Below are 17,264 nucleotides of genomic sequence, written 5' to 3'. Positions count from 1 at the left end.
TATTACTACTTCTTACTATTACTTACTATTATAATGACTACTACTATTACTACTGCTATTAGTACTCTGTTAATTATATTAATTGTTAATATTATTAGTATTAATAATTGTTGTTTATGCTCTTCATCAACAACCGACCAATATCAGCAAAGCATTTAGAAATGCTTATCTGTAATTAATCATAGGGAACAACTTCAAAAAAACTTGTTATGCCTTATAAAGAAAAATAACTCGTCATGACGTCTGAACATATGACGAACTCATGTGACCAAATGTCGCCCGACTGATCAACGTGGGTCTGAGTTTACACTCATAACGTTTACACCGTGGATGCACGAATGTGTTTCGCTAACTTGGCGATCGCATAGAAGGGATTTTCTGTGTTTTATATTCATTATATCTGCCATGGAGATACATATTTTACATGTTTTTTTACAACTGAGGACTCAAACAATTCACGTTCAGTAATCGCGCCTTTCGAGGAAGTGAAGTTTACAGTGTAAATAAAGCAAGGAAGTGAAGTTTACAGTGTGGCGTCCAGCTACTCAAACATGCACACATTTACATGCGTTATTCCGGTCGTTATAGCTCTCTTACTGCTTTTAAATGCCTTGCGTGTGGAAGCCAAACCGCCTCCAAATGTCGTTTTCGTACTTGCTGACGATTTCGGGTGGAATGACATCGGATATCACGGATCCGAGATCAGAACTCCTAACTTGGACAGTCTGTCAGCCAAAGGAGTTAGACTAGAAAACTATTATGTGCAGCCGCTGTGCACGCCGTCCAGAAACCAGCTAATGACCGGACGGTATCAGGTGAGTGGTGATCAACTCTAAACATTAAGTGTGGCTTGTCTACTTTGCTGCAGGTTTGAGGGAGAAAGAGTCTCCACTCTTAATTGTAAAGGTTTGTGTGATAGATCCGCACAGGTATGCAGCATCAGATCATCTGGCCATGCCAGCCGTACTGCGTTCCCCTGGGGGAGAAGATGCTTCCTCAGCTGATGAAGGAGGCGGGCTACGCTACCCACATGGTGGGCAAGTGGCACCTAGGCATGTACAGGAAAGACTGCCTGCCCACCCGCCGCGGCTTCGACTCCTACTTTGGTGGGTTGAAATGTGGCCAGATGACTCGTCTCTGTGAAGAGACGTTACCATACACAGCAGGCTTACGTTATTTGACTTGTTAAACTATGAGGCAAAAAATAACACGTTTACAAAGAGTTTACTGCACAAATTGTTTTCTGTGAGAGGATGACATAAGGAAGCCGTGTTCTGATTAGCTAAGTGCTTTCCTGAGAAGATCAGCCTGGGTTCTTCATGTCCAGGAGCAGATCTGCATGGTCTGATTCCTCCACTGCTGTGTCTTCACCCCGTGTCTTGACCCTCTGTCCCACCAGGCTACCTGACGGGCTCTGAGGATTACTACACTCACCAGCGGTGCAGTTTCATCACCCCTCTGAATCTCACACGCTGTGCTCTGGACCTGAGAGAGGGAGAGGAGGTGGCCTCTGGCTACAGTGGGTCCTACTCCACTGAGCTCTTCACGCACAGGGCAGCCAGCATTATACAGCAGCACAAAGCCAACAAGGTACCCAAACACATGCCTTGCAGGCTGTTACACTGAAACACTGAGTCACTATCCAGCATATATTGACTGCTGGTTGTAAAACTGCTTTTCTTAAGAACACCATAACACAGAAGCCCATCTCCTAAAAATGCATTGAAAGCAGGCTAAGCTACATCTGCTTGCAAGATGAACTGCATGTGATTTGGCCAATCACATTTCTTCCTTTTTGGCTTCCTGAGCGCAGTACTGCCAGTCTACCACAATGGTGTCATTACTGAGACGTGTTGAGAAACGCTGTCAGTTACAGTGGCTCAACAGAGAAGAGTCATGATTGCAGTAATGACTGGAGTAAAATGGGCTTGTTGTAAAACATCCGTTTAGCTGGCTGTGATCTGGATGGATAAGTGCAGCGTGAACTGATTGGTTGGTTCACTGTGGTTTGACAGTGTCAAGGTGGCACTAAGGCCTTGAGTTTCTTCTCATTTGTGCGTGCAGCCTCTCTTCCTCTACGTGGCCCTGCAGGCGGTCCACTCTCCTCTGGAGGTGCCTCAGCGCTACATCGCCCCCTACGTGTCCATCAAGGACAAGCACCGCAGGGTGTACGCTGGCATGGTGTCTGCAATGGACGAGGCCGTAGGGAACATCAGCAGGGCTCTCCAGGACGCTGGACTGTGGGACAACACCGTCCTGATCTTCTCTACAGGTACGAGCCTGTGGATAATTTATACCGAACAACAACATTTTTATTGACACTGTAGACATGAACCAGAGCTGATGTTTGACTCCTTAGCTCAGGAGCTAAAGCTAACGTACACATTAACATACACATTAACACATAATATTTACACAGCAAGTCTCTCTGGAGCAGCTAAAGTTTCCCAGATATTACTCAGTTTCAAACATTTGAGCCAAACGTAACTAAAGAAAGAGTTAGTTGCAGATTAAACTGTTAGAGCGTCCAACTTCCATTGTAAGGCAACTTCCAGCTCTCCACTATATGTCACTGTATCCCAGATTTTAACACTGGTTCTCTCTGTATACTTCAATTCTGTATTGTATCTGTAATTCTTCAATTCAACTTACAGACAATGGCGGGCAAACGCTTGAAGGAGGCAACAACTGGCCCCTCAGGGGCAGAAAGTGGTCACTGTGGGAGGGCGGAGTCAGGGGTGTGGGCTTTGTCACTGGCCCCCTGGTGGAGCAGCCGGGAACCATCAGCCGAGAGTTGATACACATTTCTGATTGGCTGCCTACGCTGGTCGCGCTGGCTGGTGGATCAACCAATGGCACAAAACAACTGGATGGATTTAACGTCTGGAACGCCATCAGGTGACAGAAGCAGATCTAATATATAAAATAAATATATCTAACATATTTGTATCAGCCAATAGTCTATTAGTACATGAAAACCAAACGTGTGTGTGTGTGTGTGTGTGTGTGTGTGTGTGTGTGTGTCAGTAAAGGGACAGCGTCTCCTCGAGTGGAGCTCTTGCACAATATCGACCCTCTGTATGATGACATTGCACCATGTAAGTGAGGGAGGGAATCTTACCGAATAAAACCGAAAACAATAAACAGTAGCATGCTAACAAAAATGTACATTTTAAAAATAAAAAATAACATTTATTCAGCATCTAAACTCACTAAATCATTTGTTTGCTCAGTTTCTTAACAGTGTGCCTGTTTTGGGGTGTGCTCGTTTGTCTACCGTATCATATCCTAATGAATGCAGTTCATCAGTTATCTTTACCATAATTTCTATTCTGTTCTATTCTGTTCATCCTTAGGTACTGCAGAGAATGTGGGCTCTGAAGAGGAATTGCTAACTTCACTGAGACGCGTCTCTTTGGGGCCTCACCAAGACTCGCGCCCACATTTTAACATCTCCATACATGCTGCCATTCGTTATGGCAACTTTAAGCTTCTGACAGGTTACCCAGGTAACAGCTGTGTCAGTCAGTACTTCACTGAACATGCTTCATTCATCTCCTGTCTTCTCCCTCCTTTTCTGACTCTTTTAAACAGTCCACCAATTAAACTGTTTTCTTGGTTTGTGTGCTTAAGTCATTCTGTCATATCTCACTGAAGCTTGGATCGCCAAAGTGTTGATTTATGAATCAGTTGGCTCTATTGGATACTGTCTGATGGATCTACCAGATCCCAGTTGTGATCCACAGCTGCTCTGTCTCTGCAGGTTGTCCCCTGTGGTTCCCGCCTCCAGGTGTGGCCCAGGTAGGGCCGACACCCACACCTGTGCCTCTCAAACAAGTGATGCTGTTCGACATCAGCCGCGACCCTGAAGAGAGGCATGAGATCTCCGCGCAACACCCAGATGTGGTCAACCTGCTGCTGAAACGCTTGCAGCATTACCAACAGGAGGCACTGCCCATCAACTTCCCCCCCGATGACCCTGGGTGCGACCCTGAGCCCTTGGGGGCATGGGGCCCCTGGGAGTGATAAAGAATCATCCTTCAGAAGAACGTTCCTGTGGAGTCTCTTGACGTCTTCTGGGTCTCGCAGATGGAGAGATGATGCACTTTTCTAATGATACTTGTGTGGCGCAAATGCTGGACAGCTCAGGGATATAGCCACTGCGTTTGTGTGTGTGTGTGTGTGTGTGTGTGTGTGTGTGTGTGTGTGTGTGTGTGTGTGTGTGTGCGCGCGCGCGCACGCGCGCGTGTGTGTGTGCATGCATGCACAAGCACATTATGAGAACAGTTTTACATCTTACTTAATTAAATGAAACTGGTGAAATAATCAGTATGGAATAATATATGGCATGTACAGCAGGTCTGTATGATCAGTGTAGCATTTAGTGCAGATATTTGTATGATCAGTGTAGCATCCAGCTGTTCTCTACTGGAGAGCTCTAGTGAAACAACTTTAGCATGTCAGAGTTACTTTTAACAGCAGCATGAAAACAGGACATATCGAAATGAGTTTCATTCAACCGTTGTATGCGCCCTCCTGCTGGTAAATAAACTTTCTGTTATACGATCTGTTTCACCGAGCCATATCTGTCGCTGTGTAAGACCACATTACAGTCATAGTGTAGTCACACTTCTGTCATACTACACACATCCGGAAGTGGCTCACACACAATACCTAATACATCAAACAATTACTTCAGGGGTGATAGTGGGAAAAATTCCTGAGCCTGAACTTTTTCTGAGCGGGGGGGAAGGGGGGGGGGTGGAGTGTTAGTGTACCATATTTAGAATATTTAATAATTAATATTTAAATTAATTAATAATAAATAAGTCAGGTATTCATTATAGTGAAATAAAAACTAATTTCTATTAATATTCTGAGAAAATGCTGTAACCTAAAGATTTATATTAGACACAATATGTTAAAAACAGGCATGATTAATTATTTATTCATTACTGTTAGTAAATTATAGGATACCAGACAACTCAAAGAAATTATGCAAATAAAGTTTAAAAGAATTACAAGTATTATGATTATAGTTAGTTTATATATATATAATTTAATAAATTTAATAAATATTTTGTGTTGGTTTATTAGGACATACATTTTGTGCTTTTGTTCATGTATTACACCTTACGCCGTAAGGCGGCCAGGATGAACCAGATCATCTGACCACCTGTACCGGCTCAAAAAAAAGCACTCTTATATTTCTGATAAAAATTTTACTTAATCAGAATAAAGATAAAATACTGAATTTATCTTGTAGCTACCTCTGAAGCTCTTCCGATGTCTGAAATACAGGCGGTCCCCGGGTTACGACGTTGATCCGTCGTAAATCGATTTTCGGTGTAAATCGGAACATACGTACATACTGTACGTAAATAAGGTACTATACGCAGTTATCCTATCCTAAAGCTAGGCTTTTGGCCAATACCTTTATCCATAGCTGCGTTTAACTAATCCTGACGCCGCGCACACCAAACACCAAGTTCCGTTTACGACGCAGAACCACTTAGGTCCAAACGAGGCTTTATACAGTAAATGGGAGATGTGTAGTAACCACGAAAAATCGTAACTTGGGAACCTCGTAAGGATCATAAGGATCATATTTCGGCCTCAAAACAGATAGCATGCGCGCGCGTGTGGTTTATCATTATGATTTGACGGATTTTTCCCCCCCTCAATTTTTTTTTTCTCGCGGACAGGTACGCCGGAATTCCGGCGTGGCGCCTGAAAACTATCAGGCCTGATTACTTATATAACTTATCAGCATTAACAGCCGGTGATACCAACTGCTGTGTTTGTTACTGGTCATTCAAACCCTTTAAACAGTCTAAATAACGCGCTGAACGATTAGTGAGTAAAACAACATTTAATCCTTGTTTACAATAATGAGATTGTAATAATCATAACCTTTTTTCAGTTTTTTATTTGCTGTTTTTATTTAGTGTACTGTGCAGAGTTTCTAAGTATATCGTAGCAGGGTCCCTTCGCTCTTCTCAATGTCAGTGAGCCCCTATAAATGAGGCACATGAGCAAAATGGGCCCCTCTCCCTACACGGGCCCTGGGAAGTCAGGTCCACTTTTCCCCCCACTCCCACGCCCATGGTGGTCAGTATCTTCCTCATTAGTATAGCGGACAATATCTTCCTCATTAGTATAGTGGTCAGTATCTTCCTCGTTAGTATAATGGACAGTATCTTCCTCGTTAGTATAGTGGCCAGTATCTTCCTCGTTAGTATAATGGACAGTATATTCCTCGTTGGTATCTTCCTCGTTAGTATAGCAGACAGTATATTCCTCGTTAGTATAGTGGACAATATCTTCCTCATTAGTACAGTTGTCAGTATCTTCCTCGTTAGTATAATGGACAGTATCTTCCTCGTTAGTATAGGCTAGTGGCCAGTATCTTCCTCGTTAGTCTATCTTCCACGTTAGTTTAGCGGATAGTATCTTCCTCGTTAGTATAGTGGACAGTATCTCCGCCTGTCACGCGGAAGACCGGGGTTCGATTCCCCGACGGGGAGAAAATGTATCTTTTACAAGATTTTCAAACTTTTGGCCTGGGTAGTACTCGTCTATGGTATGCGTGTTCATTTTTGTTTCTGTTCAATTGCGCACAATTGCTGTGCTGTAGATTTTTAAATGGTCGATTAAATCTTTAGGCTATGTGGGAACATTTTGTGGTGAATTCAGTATGCCGCGAGTTGCAAAAGGTTGGGGACCCTGTGATAGATAAATGTGTTACATTTAGAACGAAACAGGTCTCTGAGTTAACCAACGAGGATTGAATATTTCACATCTCTACATAGTAAGGTGTGAGATTCTGACATATTGCTTTAAAAACCCCTGCGGTTCACCTGGGAATTCTGCGCATGATTTGGTTGTACAGTGCTAAAATCAGTTTACGATGTTTGAAATTATCCGGATGTTTTTGATAAGTGGCACATAGATCTGCTCTGAGTTAATAATAAAGATAGGCTTTTTCAACAAACAGCACCAAAACTTAATAAAAACACACGTTAAAGATTCTTAAACGTTAACGTGTTTTTTTATTTTAAAACGTTAAACTATTCTTAAAGAATATATTAAATATTAAAAGAGTCAGGCTTGAATTTAATAACTAGTGTTACTTTATTGCCCATATATCTTCGACAAAGGACTTTCTGCTGCTGTTCTCTCCTGTACCGCTAGAGGGTGCTATGGTAAACTTCTCTATACAGCACTGGTTCTGAATTCATTTGAACACCTGAGTCGGTTGAGCTCTTCTCGTTTCCTTAACCCTCCATAAAGGTGACTGTTTAAGAAATAAATATATATAGGCCTAACTATGTAAAATACCTGGCGCGTTGTTTCTTAAATAAGGTTGGATTTTTATTCTATAAGAGACTTATTTAAACAGTACGTTGGAAAGTGAACTGGTGTAATTCCAAGTATTTCCTGTGCGTGTCACTGCATCACTGCAACAAGGTACCCTGTGCATTGTAAAAACTTTATCTCTGTATGGCAACCTCGTCTGTCAGAACCAGGCCATAGTTTGAATAGCTCTAGATAGTAAGTACGAACTTGCAGCTGAACCTTTGATGGAAGCAGACATGGAGGATGTTAGAAGACAGACGGGGTAGTGTATCAGGTCTCAGGACACGAATTCAGACTTTCAGTGGTGGGTATGGTGGTGTGATATAAGTGAAGACTGTACATCTGGACCACCTGGAGCTTGTTCGGCAAAGTCAGGACAGTTGTCTGATGTTCTGATGTACTTATACAATGGGTACTAACATACGGCCTGGTCAGATGTACTAATACAAGACATGCTCAGACAGCTCACGTCTACAGGCCTTCAGGTCATGTGGCAGTGCTTAATCTGAATTAAGAACTTTCCAGAAGAAAGTTCTCATCATCCAGTCCTTGATTTCCATTACACGGTACTCATCGGTACACTGCAGCATTGACGTCTTTTGTTTAGTTTAACTGTGACGTCCGCCGTGTTCCAGCCAGGCCTACATTTCTGTTTCTCGTTAGTGACTCTGTTTCTCGCTGTTGGCTCGTCGGTGCGCAGGAAGAGGCCCCATGAGCTCAGAGAGATTTCTGAAAGGTGAAGGGATGTTTGAAGCCCTGAAGAGCCCCAAAACGTGGCCCTGTTCCACTCAGAGGGAGCTCACACTGCCGTGACAACAGAGAGAGAGGCTAACTGTATGGGAGAGCTAGAAAGACAGATGGAGAGAGGGAGGGAGGGAGAGATGGAGAGAGGGAGCAGGGGAGTGAGGGAAGATGAGAAGGGCTTTTCCAGAAAGGGGCTGGAGTCTATAGACATGGCTTCCTCCAGCCAGACCCGCCCCCCCACCTCTCCACTTCCTGTACATGCAGCTGTCTGATTGGTAGGTTGTGCTTTCCATCTCTCTGGGGAGGCTTACTGTCCACGTGTGTGTGTGTGTGTGTGTGTGTGTGTGTGTGTGTGTGTGTGTGTGTGTGTGTCCGTCCCTCACTCCATTCTTGCTCCACATCTGGCACTCAGAAGCTTGGTGTGCTGATGGCTTATTCATTTTTTTTTATACAAAACTTTCTTTTTGTTTTTGGTTTTGGATTGACAGCACAAAGAAGCAAGAAAGCAGCATGGCTTTCACTTTAATGGACCAACTAAAGAAAAAGGGGAAAGGTTATGAGTGTGTGTGTGTGTGTGTGTGTGTGTGTGACTGTGTGTGTGTGTGTGTGAGAGAGAGAGTTAGAGGGACAGAGAAGAAAGGCACCTAAATGAGGTCCAGATTGTGTGTTTGCTCTGTGGTTTGCAGAGCTGAGCTCACCAAGCCAGCCTCTTCTGGCCTGGACGAATGTGTGTGTGTGTGTTTGTGTGTGTGTGTGTGTGTGTGTGTGTGTGTGTGTGTGTGTGTGTGTGTGTGTGTGTGTGTGTGTGAGGAATATGTGTGCATTTATGTGTTTATGAGTTTATGTGTACTGTATGTTTGTGTATATATATAATATATATACACTCGCTGACTGGCCACTTTATTAGGTACACCTGTCCAACTACTCATTGACACAAATGTTGAATCAACCAATCACATGGCAGCAACTCAATGCATTTAGACATGTAGACATGGCCAAGACGATCTGCTGCAGTTCAAACCGAGCATCAGAATGGGGAAGAAAGGTGATTTAAGTGACTTTGAACATGACATGGTTGTTAGTGCCAGACGGGCTGGTCTGAATATTTCACAAACTGCTGATCTACTGGGATGCACAACCATCTCTAGGGTTTACAGAGAATGGGCAGAAAAAGATAAAATATCCAGTGAGCGGCAGTTCTGTGGGCTAAATGCCTTATTGATGCCAGAGGTCAGAGGAGAATGGGCAAACTGATTCGAGCTGATAGAACGGCAACAGTAAGTCAAATAACCAGTTGTTTACAACTGAGGCATACAGAAGAGCATCTCTGAACGCACAACACGTTGAGACAGATGGGCTACAGCAGCAGAAGACCACACCAGGTGACACTCCTGTCAGCTAAGAACAGGAAACTGAGGCTACAATTTGCACAGGCTAACCAAATTTGGACAGTTGTAGTTGCCTGGTCTGGTGGGGTGGTAGGGTCAGAATTTGGCATCAACACCATGAAAGCATGGATCCATCCTGCCTTGTATCAACGGTTCAGGCTGGTGTGGGGGGTGGTGCAATGGTGTGGGGGATATTTTCCTGGCACACTTTGGGCCCATTAGTATCAATTGAGCACGTGTCAATGCCACAGCCTACCTGAGTATTGTTGCTGACCATGTCCATCCCTTTATGACCACAGTGTACCCATCTTCTGATGGCTACTTCCAGCAGGATAATGCACCATGTCATAAAGCGCGAATCATCTCAGACTGGTTTCTTGAACACGACAATGAGTTCACTGTACTATAATGGCCTCCACAGTGACCAGATCTCAATCCAATAGAGCACCTTTGGGATGTGGTTGAACGAGAGATTCACATCATGGATGTGCAGCTGACAAATCTGCAGCAACTGTGTGATGTTATCATGTCAATATGTCAATTCCTCTCTGAGGAATGTTTCCAGTACCTTGTTGAATCTGCCACGAAGGATTAAGGCAGTTCTGAAGGCAAAAGGGGGTCCAACCCAGTACTAGCAAGGTGAACCTAATAAAGTGGCTGGGCTGTGTGTGTGTGTGTGTGTGTGTGTGTGTGTGTGTGTGTGTGTGTGTGTGTGTGTGTGTGTGTGTGTGCGATGTGAGTGTGTGTGTGCGTGTGCGTGTGTGTGTGTGTGCGTGTGTGTGGGTTTATACTGCCTCATACTCACCACACTGACCGCATTGCTTTGCTCTTTATATTCTTTTCCCATAGAGAATATCCCAGACAGCCAGATGAGTTAGAGCAGTTAAAAAGTACCAGAACATAAAGAGAGAGTGCAATATCTAAAGAGAGAGACTGGAACAGCTGGAGAGACTGGATTAACTAGAGAGAGACTGGATTAACTAGAGAGACTGGATTAACTAGAGAGAGACTGGAACAGCTGGAGAGACTGGATTAACTAGAGAGAGACTGGATTAACTAGAGAGAGACTGGAACAGCTGGAGAGACTGGATTAACTAGAGAGAGACTGGAACAGCTGGAGAGACTGGATTAACTAGAGAGAGACTGGATTAACTAGAGAGAGACTGGATTAACTAGAGAGAGACTGGAACAGCTGGAGAGACTGGATTAACTAGAGAGAGACTGGATTAACTAGAGAGAGACTGGAACAGCTGGAGAGACTGGATTAACTAGAGAGAGACTGGAACAGCTGGAGAGACTGGATTAACTAGAGAGAGACTGGATTAACTAGAGAGAGACTGGAACAGCTGGAGAGACTGGATTAACTAGAGAGAGACTGGATTAACTAGAGAGAGACTGGATTAACTAGAGAGAGACTGGAACAGCTGGAGAGACTGGATTAACTAGAGAGAGACTGGATTAACTAGAGAGAGACTGGATTAACTAGAGAGAGACTGGATTAGCTAGAGAGACTGGATTAGCTAGAGAGAGACTGCAACAGCTAGAGATATCCTTGAACAGATGATTTTATCAGTCAGATGAAAGTATCACACAGCACATTTGGAAAGCTAGTTCTGAATGTTTAGACAGAGGTAAACATGGATAGTTTTTTCAAATAAAACTTTTCTAAAAGCCTTAAAGTAGACTGACATCACAAAGACTGTAACCTTTGACCTGCAGTATTACTGACATTGCAGACCATAACCTCTGACCTGACATCACAGAGACTATGACCTCTGACCTGCAGTAAGACTAGGGCTGAATCCGAAATGCAGTATTTATGTATAGTAGGCACTAGATTTCTATGCAGTACGTTCTGCTCAAGCGTTAAAGCAGCGTGTTCTTTCAGCAGGTGACTGGTCAGTTTTCATAACCTCGGACACACTACCTGTTATCACGTACTGCTTTGGCGTATTGAATAGGAGGGAAGTACGGCATTTCGGACGGAGCCTAACATCACAAAGATAATGATCTCTGACTGGTCAGGGAAAACTTGTTATCTATGATCTTTTAAAGTGAGATATTACCGTGTATGCTATCTCCAGTTAATGTAAGAGACAGACAGACTGAAAACTTACTAGTGATACTTATGTTCTACTTCCAGGACATGGGAGTTCACATCAGACCACAGCTGTTCACTTTATAAAATGAAAAGTTCATTTTTCCTCACACTTTCAGTCTTTACTGATCTCTGCCATTTATGTCCTTGTGCTTCAAATTCTCTCTCTCTCTCTCTCTCTCTCTCTCTCTCTCTCTCTCTCTCTCTCTCTCTCTCTCTCGCTCTCTCTCTCTCTCTCTCTCTCTCTCTCTCTCTCTCTCACACACACACACACACACACACACACACACACACACACACACACACACACACACACACACACACACGCACACACAAGCTGATGTAGGTGGTGTGAGTAAAAGCACTCTCTCTGGCTAAAATTAGCCCACGGCCACGGCCCAAGCCCACAAATCACCACCCAGTCTATCACCAACGGCAACCAGTGTCCACTGAAGTCCCTTCCTTTCACCACTGGGGTAAGTGTTTGTGTGTGTGTGTGTGTGTGTGTGTGTGTGTGTGTGTCTGTGTGTGTGTGTGTGTGTGTGTGTGTGTGTGTCTGTGTGTGTGTGTGTCTGTGTGTGTGTGTGTGTGTGTGTCTGTGTGTGTGTGTGTGTGTGTCTGTGTGTGTGTGTCTGTGTGTGTGTGTGTGTGTGTGTGTGTGTGTCTGTGTGTGTCTTTGTCTGTAATAATGCATTGCTGCATTCTGCTTCATGTCTCATGATGCCTGTGGTAAGAGTGTGTGTCTGAGACCGTGGCTTTGCTTTTCTCAAACGTCTCCTGCTTCTCTCACAATTCTCACGCTTCTCACAAACATCTCACACTTTTCTTAAAGGGATGTAAGACTGACAGGAGGTGGTGAGAACGAGATTAGAGTAACTGGTTAGTCTTTTTTTTCTCTGATGCTAAAACGAGCGTTAATTGCAGAGGAACACTCTGGTGGATCTCCATATACAGCATGGGACAGACGTGCATTCACACCACATCATGTGTGAATTTTGCAGTCTTCTTCCTCGCTGGGAATGTCTGCAGATAAATCTCCCAAAGCGTTCAGCTGTGTGAAGGGACTGAAATGGCTGAATGAATAGGCAGATTTTTTAGAGATGATCTTGTGCAAGTGTGTACGTGTAAGTTTCCGGTCATCAGCACTTACATGGAAATCATGGTTCTCCAAATATTGTAAAAGTCACGTTGCAGCCCCGGACCCCTCCCTAGTCTGTGTCTATATATGTACTTCCTGTGGGTGTAGCTGTTTGTGTATGTGTTCTCCCGTCTTGTTAATCCAAAGTGCTACACAAGGTGCTCATTGTGTGTTAAGTATGTATTGTGTGCGTCTTGTCCCGTGCGCGTCTTTGTGAGCTTGATACGTGTTCTGTGTTCAACACCAGTGATACGCTGCTTTAAATACTTCGATAAATGACGTGTTCTCCTGTACGGCCGTCTCTGCCTCACCTGGCATGTTACAGTAAAGAGGTGCTGTTGAGTGACAAACACCCGTGAGCTCGTCTGGTGATAAAGGTCTTCACCTGGATCTGCCCTGAGCTGCTGGATGGTGATGAAGGTCTTCACCTGGGTCTGACCTCCATGGAGCATTTAGAAGAGATGCTGTGTGTCAGAACTAAATGACTGGGAGGGTATAACACTCAACAGAAGAGTCAATGCTGAGGATAGACAGGCACAAATCTGCCCCACACAGGGGTAACAGAAGCATTTGATTCTCTTTATGTCTCTTTCTCTATCTGTCTCTCTTTCTCTCCCTCTCTCTTTCTCTCTCTCTCTCTCTCTCTCTCACACACACACACATTCATACACACTTTCATAAATCAAGCCTATCTGTACATGGAGGAGTCCTGTTACACGCACACTACTGGTAAATTATGATTTGATCTCTTGACCTCTTACAGGTTCTTTCTCTCTCTCATTCTCCCTATGTCTCACTTTACTCACACTCCCTCATTACATCCTTGCTACAGTCACCCTATACTCTCTCATTATGTGTATGTTATACTCCCTCACTGAATTCCCATACCATATCTCCACACTATACTCCCGTTGCAGTATTGTGCTCATGGATTTCTGGGTCATCATTATTTGCAAGCTTTTAAAAAGATGTTATACATTATCTAGAAGTGAAGCAAAAATAACCTTCTGGTAAACAGATACTACTATTAATACTGAAATAAAACTGATTAAACTTGAAAAAACCCGAAAAAAACTGAATACATGGTGATCTAGCTGACGAGGCCAAACTCCACGTTGGGAAAGACCTCAGGAAATCCCAGACAATGAGTCTTATGACTGTAGGACTTCCCCCCCACTGACACACAGTGGAATGTTTCATATTCTCCCAGAATGGCTTAATATTAGCCAGGGCATACCACTGTTAGCCTGGGGGGGGGGGGGGGGGGGGGATTACCTTCAGTGCTCTATATCACTTCACCATAGGAGTCAAAATAATCTGTATATTGAAGTCCGTGAATGGTTAGACAGTAATGTAAGCTGTTCCCCGTTCCTCGATCATGTTGAGGAGTTTTCCCAGCGTGACGGTGGAAGTGTATGAGAGACATCCATATGAAAGAGAAAATCTTGATGCGATGGTGACGGATCGCAACAATGTCCCTCCAGGGGTGGAGATTATAACTGCAGGTACAAACATTAAAGCACTTCCAGATTAGGAGGGATTAGTGCATTGTTCCACCAAAACAGATTACACTGCTAGATTATGAGGGTTTTGATTATGTGTCTCCCTCAGGCTCCCACTAATCTCCCATCCCCTTCACAACTTGTATTATGTAAACAACAAAAAAGTCTTTGAGTGTTAGAAACAATGGATTCTTTCCTTGTTAGTTTCATAAGGGGCGGGGGGAGCAGTGCAAACGTTTTGAGTGGGAGGAACCAGATCACTGTGTGTTGAAGACCAGATTATGAAGATCAGATTATTATGTGTTTATGAAGACCAGATTATGAAGATCAGATTATTATGTGTTTATGAAGACCAGATCACTGTGTGTTTATGAAGATCAGATTATTATGTGTTTATGAAGACCAGATCACTGTGTGTTTATGAAGACCAGATCACTGTGTGTTTATGAAGACCAGATTATTATGTGTTTATGAAGACCAGATCATTATGTGTTTATGAAGATCAGATCACTGTGTGTTTATGAAGACCAGATCACTGTGTGTTTATGAAGACCAGATTATTATGTGTTTATGAAGACCAGATCATTATGTGTTTATGAAGATCAGATCACTGTGTTTATGAAGACCAGATCACTGTGTGTTTATGAAGACCGGATCATTATGTGTTTATGAAGACCAGATCATTATGTGTTTATGAAGACCAGATCACTGTGTGTTTATGAAGACCAGATCACTGTGTGTTTATGAAGACCAGATCATTATGTGTTTATGAAGACCAGATCACTGTGTTTATGAAGACCAGATCACTGTGTTTATGAAGACCAGATCACTGTGTTTAAGAAGACCAGATCACTGTGTGTTTCTGAAGAGCATATCACACTTATGTATGTTTATGAAGAGCAGACCACATCACTGCGTATGAAGAGCCGATTACATCACTACATGTTTATAAAGAGCAGATCACATCACTGCATATTTATGAAGAGCAGATCACTGCGTGTTTATGAAGATCACATCACTGCGTGTTTATGAAGAGCAGATCACTGCGTGTTTATGAAGATCACATCACTGCGTGTTTATGAAGAGCAGATCACTGCGTGTTTATGAAGAGCAGATCACTGCGTGTTTATGAAGAGCAGATCACTGTGTGTTTATGAAGAGCAGATCACTGTGTGTTTATGAAGAGCAGATCACTGCGTGTTTATGAAGATCAGATCACTGCGTGTTGAGTGCTGACAGGACTACACTGCTGCAGTCTTAATGGAAGAGTGGGAAGAGTCAAGGAGCTTCACAAAGAAATGTGTTTGATGTTCAGAGAGAGAGACAGAAAGAGAGAGAGAGAGAAAGATAGAAATATAGAGGCAGAGATAGAGACAAAGAGAGTTTCTTTCTTCATCAAAGCTTACTTCTTCAAAGCTTTCAAAGCTTTGGCAATACCAGTGGAACTTAAAGTTCCATTTAAGTGAACTGAATTGAATTGAGAGAGCTAGTGAGAAAAATAGAAAGAGGAGGAGAGAGAAAGAGAGAGAGAGAGAGATGAAAGCTGCCCTTTCAGGCTGATTTATCATAGACATTAAATTGTCTTTAATATACGATGCCATCAGTGTCCCAGAAGGCTGCAGTGCAGACATACTGTCATTCGTCTGTGATCTGTCAGGATGTTTTTGGACACTTCTATAGGAGAAACTATGTATCTTGAAGGTCACTGACAAATGTTGGAGTTATGACATTCATGAAGCTGCCATGAGCGTAATAACTAACCAACTAGAGTTGGCGGCTGATTTGACAGATCTCTCCAAAGACTGGACATTCGGTCCGCCCTGCATGATGTGACCCCCCCATTTTACCTGAAGCATACACCATGTGGAACATTCTCCTCCTCATGTTCCAACCACCAGCAGAAATGCCACGATCCGCATAGTCAGTGTTCCTTCCATTAAACAGTCTGACCACTGAAATGTCACACCCTAGCTTTAAAAAACAAAGTCTCCCTGCAGATGCCTGACTGTGCCTGGCCAGGAGAGTTCAGTTTAAGAGAGAGTCCTGCTTCAGGACAAAGGGAGAGTCAGGAAAGAGCACTGATTGGTTCAGAAGAAAGGCAAAGCCCTAATCAGTTCAGATCAGAGAACACTGATTGGTTCTATATGATCCATAATTATACTGCCAAAAGTTCTAGAGGGAGAGAGAGAACTCTGACAGGTTAAACTTGTGTTTACTGTACAGAGGTAAGAGGAGATGTATTCTGGTCACTACATTTCTCTGCACCTCTCTGTCTCTCACCTCTACTACACCGTGGCTGTTGTACTCAGTACGTGTTTTACTGCTTCATTGTTTCACCACTGTTGAAGCTGGAGCAGTCCTGGCATTCATCAGACTACTGTTCAGACATCCTCTATCAGACATCCACCATTCAGAGATCCTCTATCAGACATCAACCATTCAGAGATCCTCTATCAGACATCCACCATTAAGAGATCCTCTATCAGACATCAACCATTCAGAGATCCTCTATCAGACATCCACCGTCCAGACACCCTCTATCAGACATCAACCATTCAGAGATCCTCTATCAGACATCCACCATTCAGAGATCCTCTATCAGACATCCACCATTCAGAGATCCTCTATCAGACATCCACCATTCAGAGATCCTCTATCAGACATCCACCATTCAGACATCCTCTATCAGACATCCACCATTCAGAGATCCTCTATCAGACATCCACCATTCAGAGATCCTCTATCAGACATCCACCGTCCAGACACCCTCTATCAGACATCAACCATTCAGAGATCCTCTATCAGACATCAACCATTCAGAGATCCTCTATCAGACATCCACCATTCAGAGATCCTCTATCAGACATCCACTGTCCACGCATCCTCTAACAGACATTCACTAATCCAGGGGTGGCCAACCCGTCATAGACCAAGAGCCACTTTTCTTACTGTGTTACGGCAAAAGCCACATCGTACATGGGCGAGTGTAATCTGTTGAGCGGGGGGGGTGGCGAGTGTAAATTATTAGCTGTGAA

The 17,264-nt window shown here is 43.5% G+C and overlaps 1 protein-coding gene and 1 non-coding gene across 2 annotated transcripts; both read left to right on the top strand.

Annotated features, from left to right (window-relative positions):
- The first annotated feature begins 273 nt into the window (after nucleotides 1-273).
- arsb (arylsulfatase B) lies at nucleotides 274-4,563 on the top strand. The gene is made up of 8 exons (XM_076980253.1): nucleotides 274-815; nucleotides 920-1,106; nucleotides 1,400-1,590; nucleotides 2,065-2,272; nucleotides 2,655-2,898; nucleotides 3,028-3,098; nucleotides 3,357-3,509; nucleotides 3,764-4,563. The coding sequence occupies exons 1-8, from the start codon at nucleotides 552-554 to the stop codon at nucleotides 4,024-4,026; spliced, it is 1,581 nt and encodes a 526-aa protein (XP_076836368.1). The 5' UTR covers nucleotides 274-551; the 3' UTR covers nucleotides 4,027-4,563.
- A 1,892-nt stretch (nucleotides 4,564-6,455) lies between these two features.
- trnad-guc (transfer RNA aspartic acid (anticodon GUC)) lies at nucleotides 6,456-6,527 on the top strand. Its single transcript has one exon. It is a non-coding gene; the product is annotated as a tRNA-Asp (tRNA).
- The last annotated feature ends 10,737 nt before the right edge of the window (nucleotides 6,528-17,264 follow it).

Source organism: Brachyhypopomus gauderio, chromosome 18 (genome assembly GCF_052324685.1).
Source record: "Brachyhypopomus gauderio isolate BG-103 chromosome 18, BGAUD_0.2, whole genome shotgun sequence".
Classification (NCBI taxonomy): domain Eukaryota; kingdom Metazoa; phylum Chordata; class Actinopteri; order Gymnotiformes; family Hypopomidae; genus Brachyhypopomus; species Brachyhypopomus gauderio.
The sequence above is the reverse complement of the archived record's forward strand: the minus strand, read 5'-3'. Positions and strand labels throughout refer to the sequence as shown.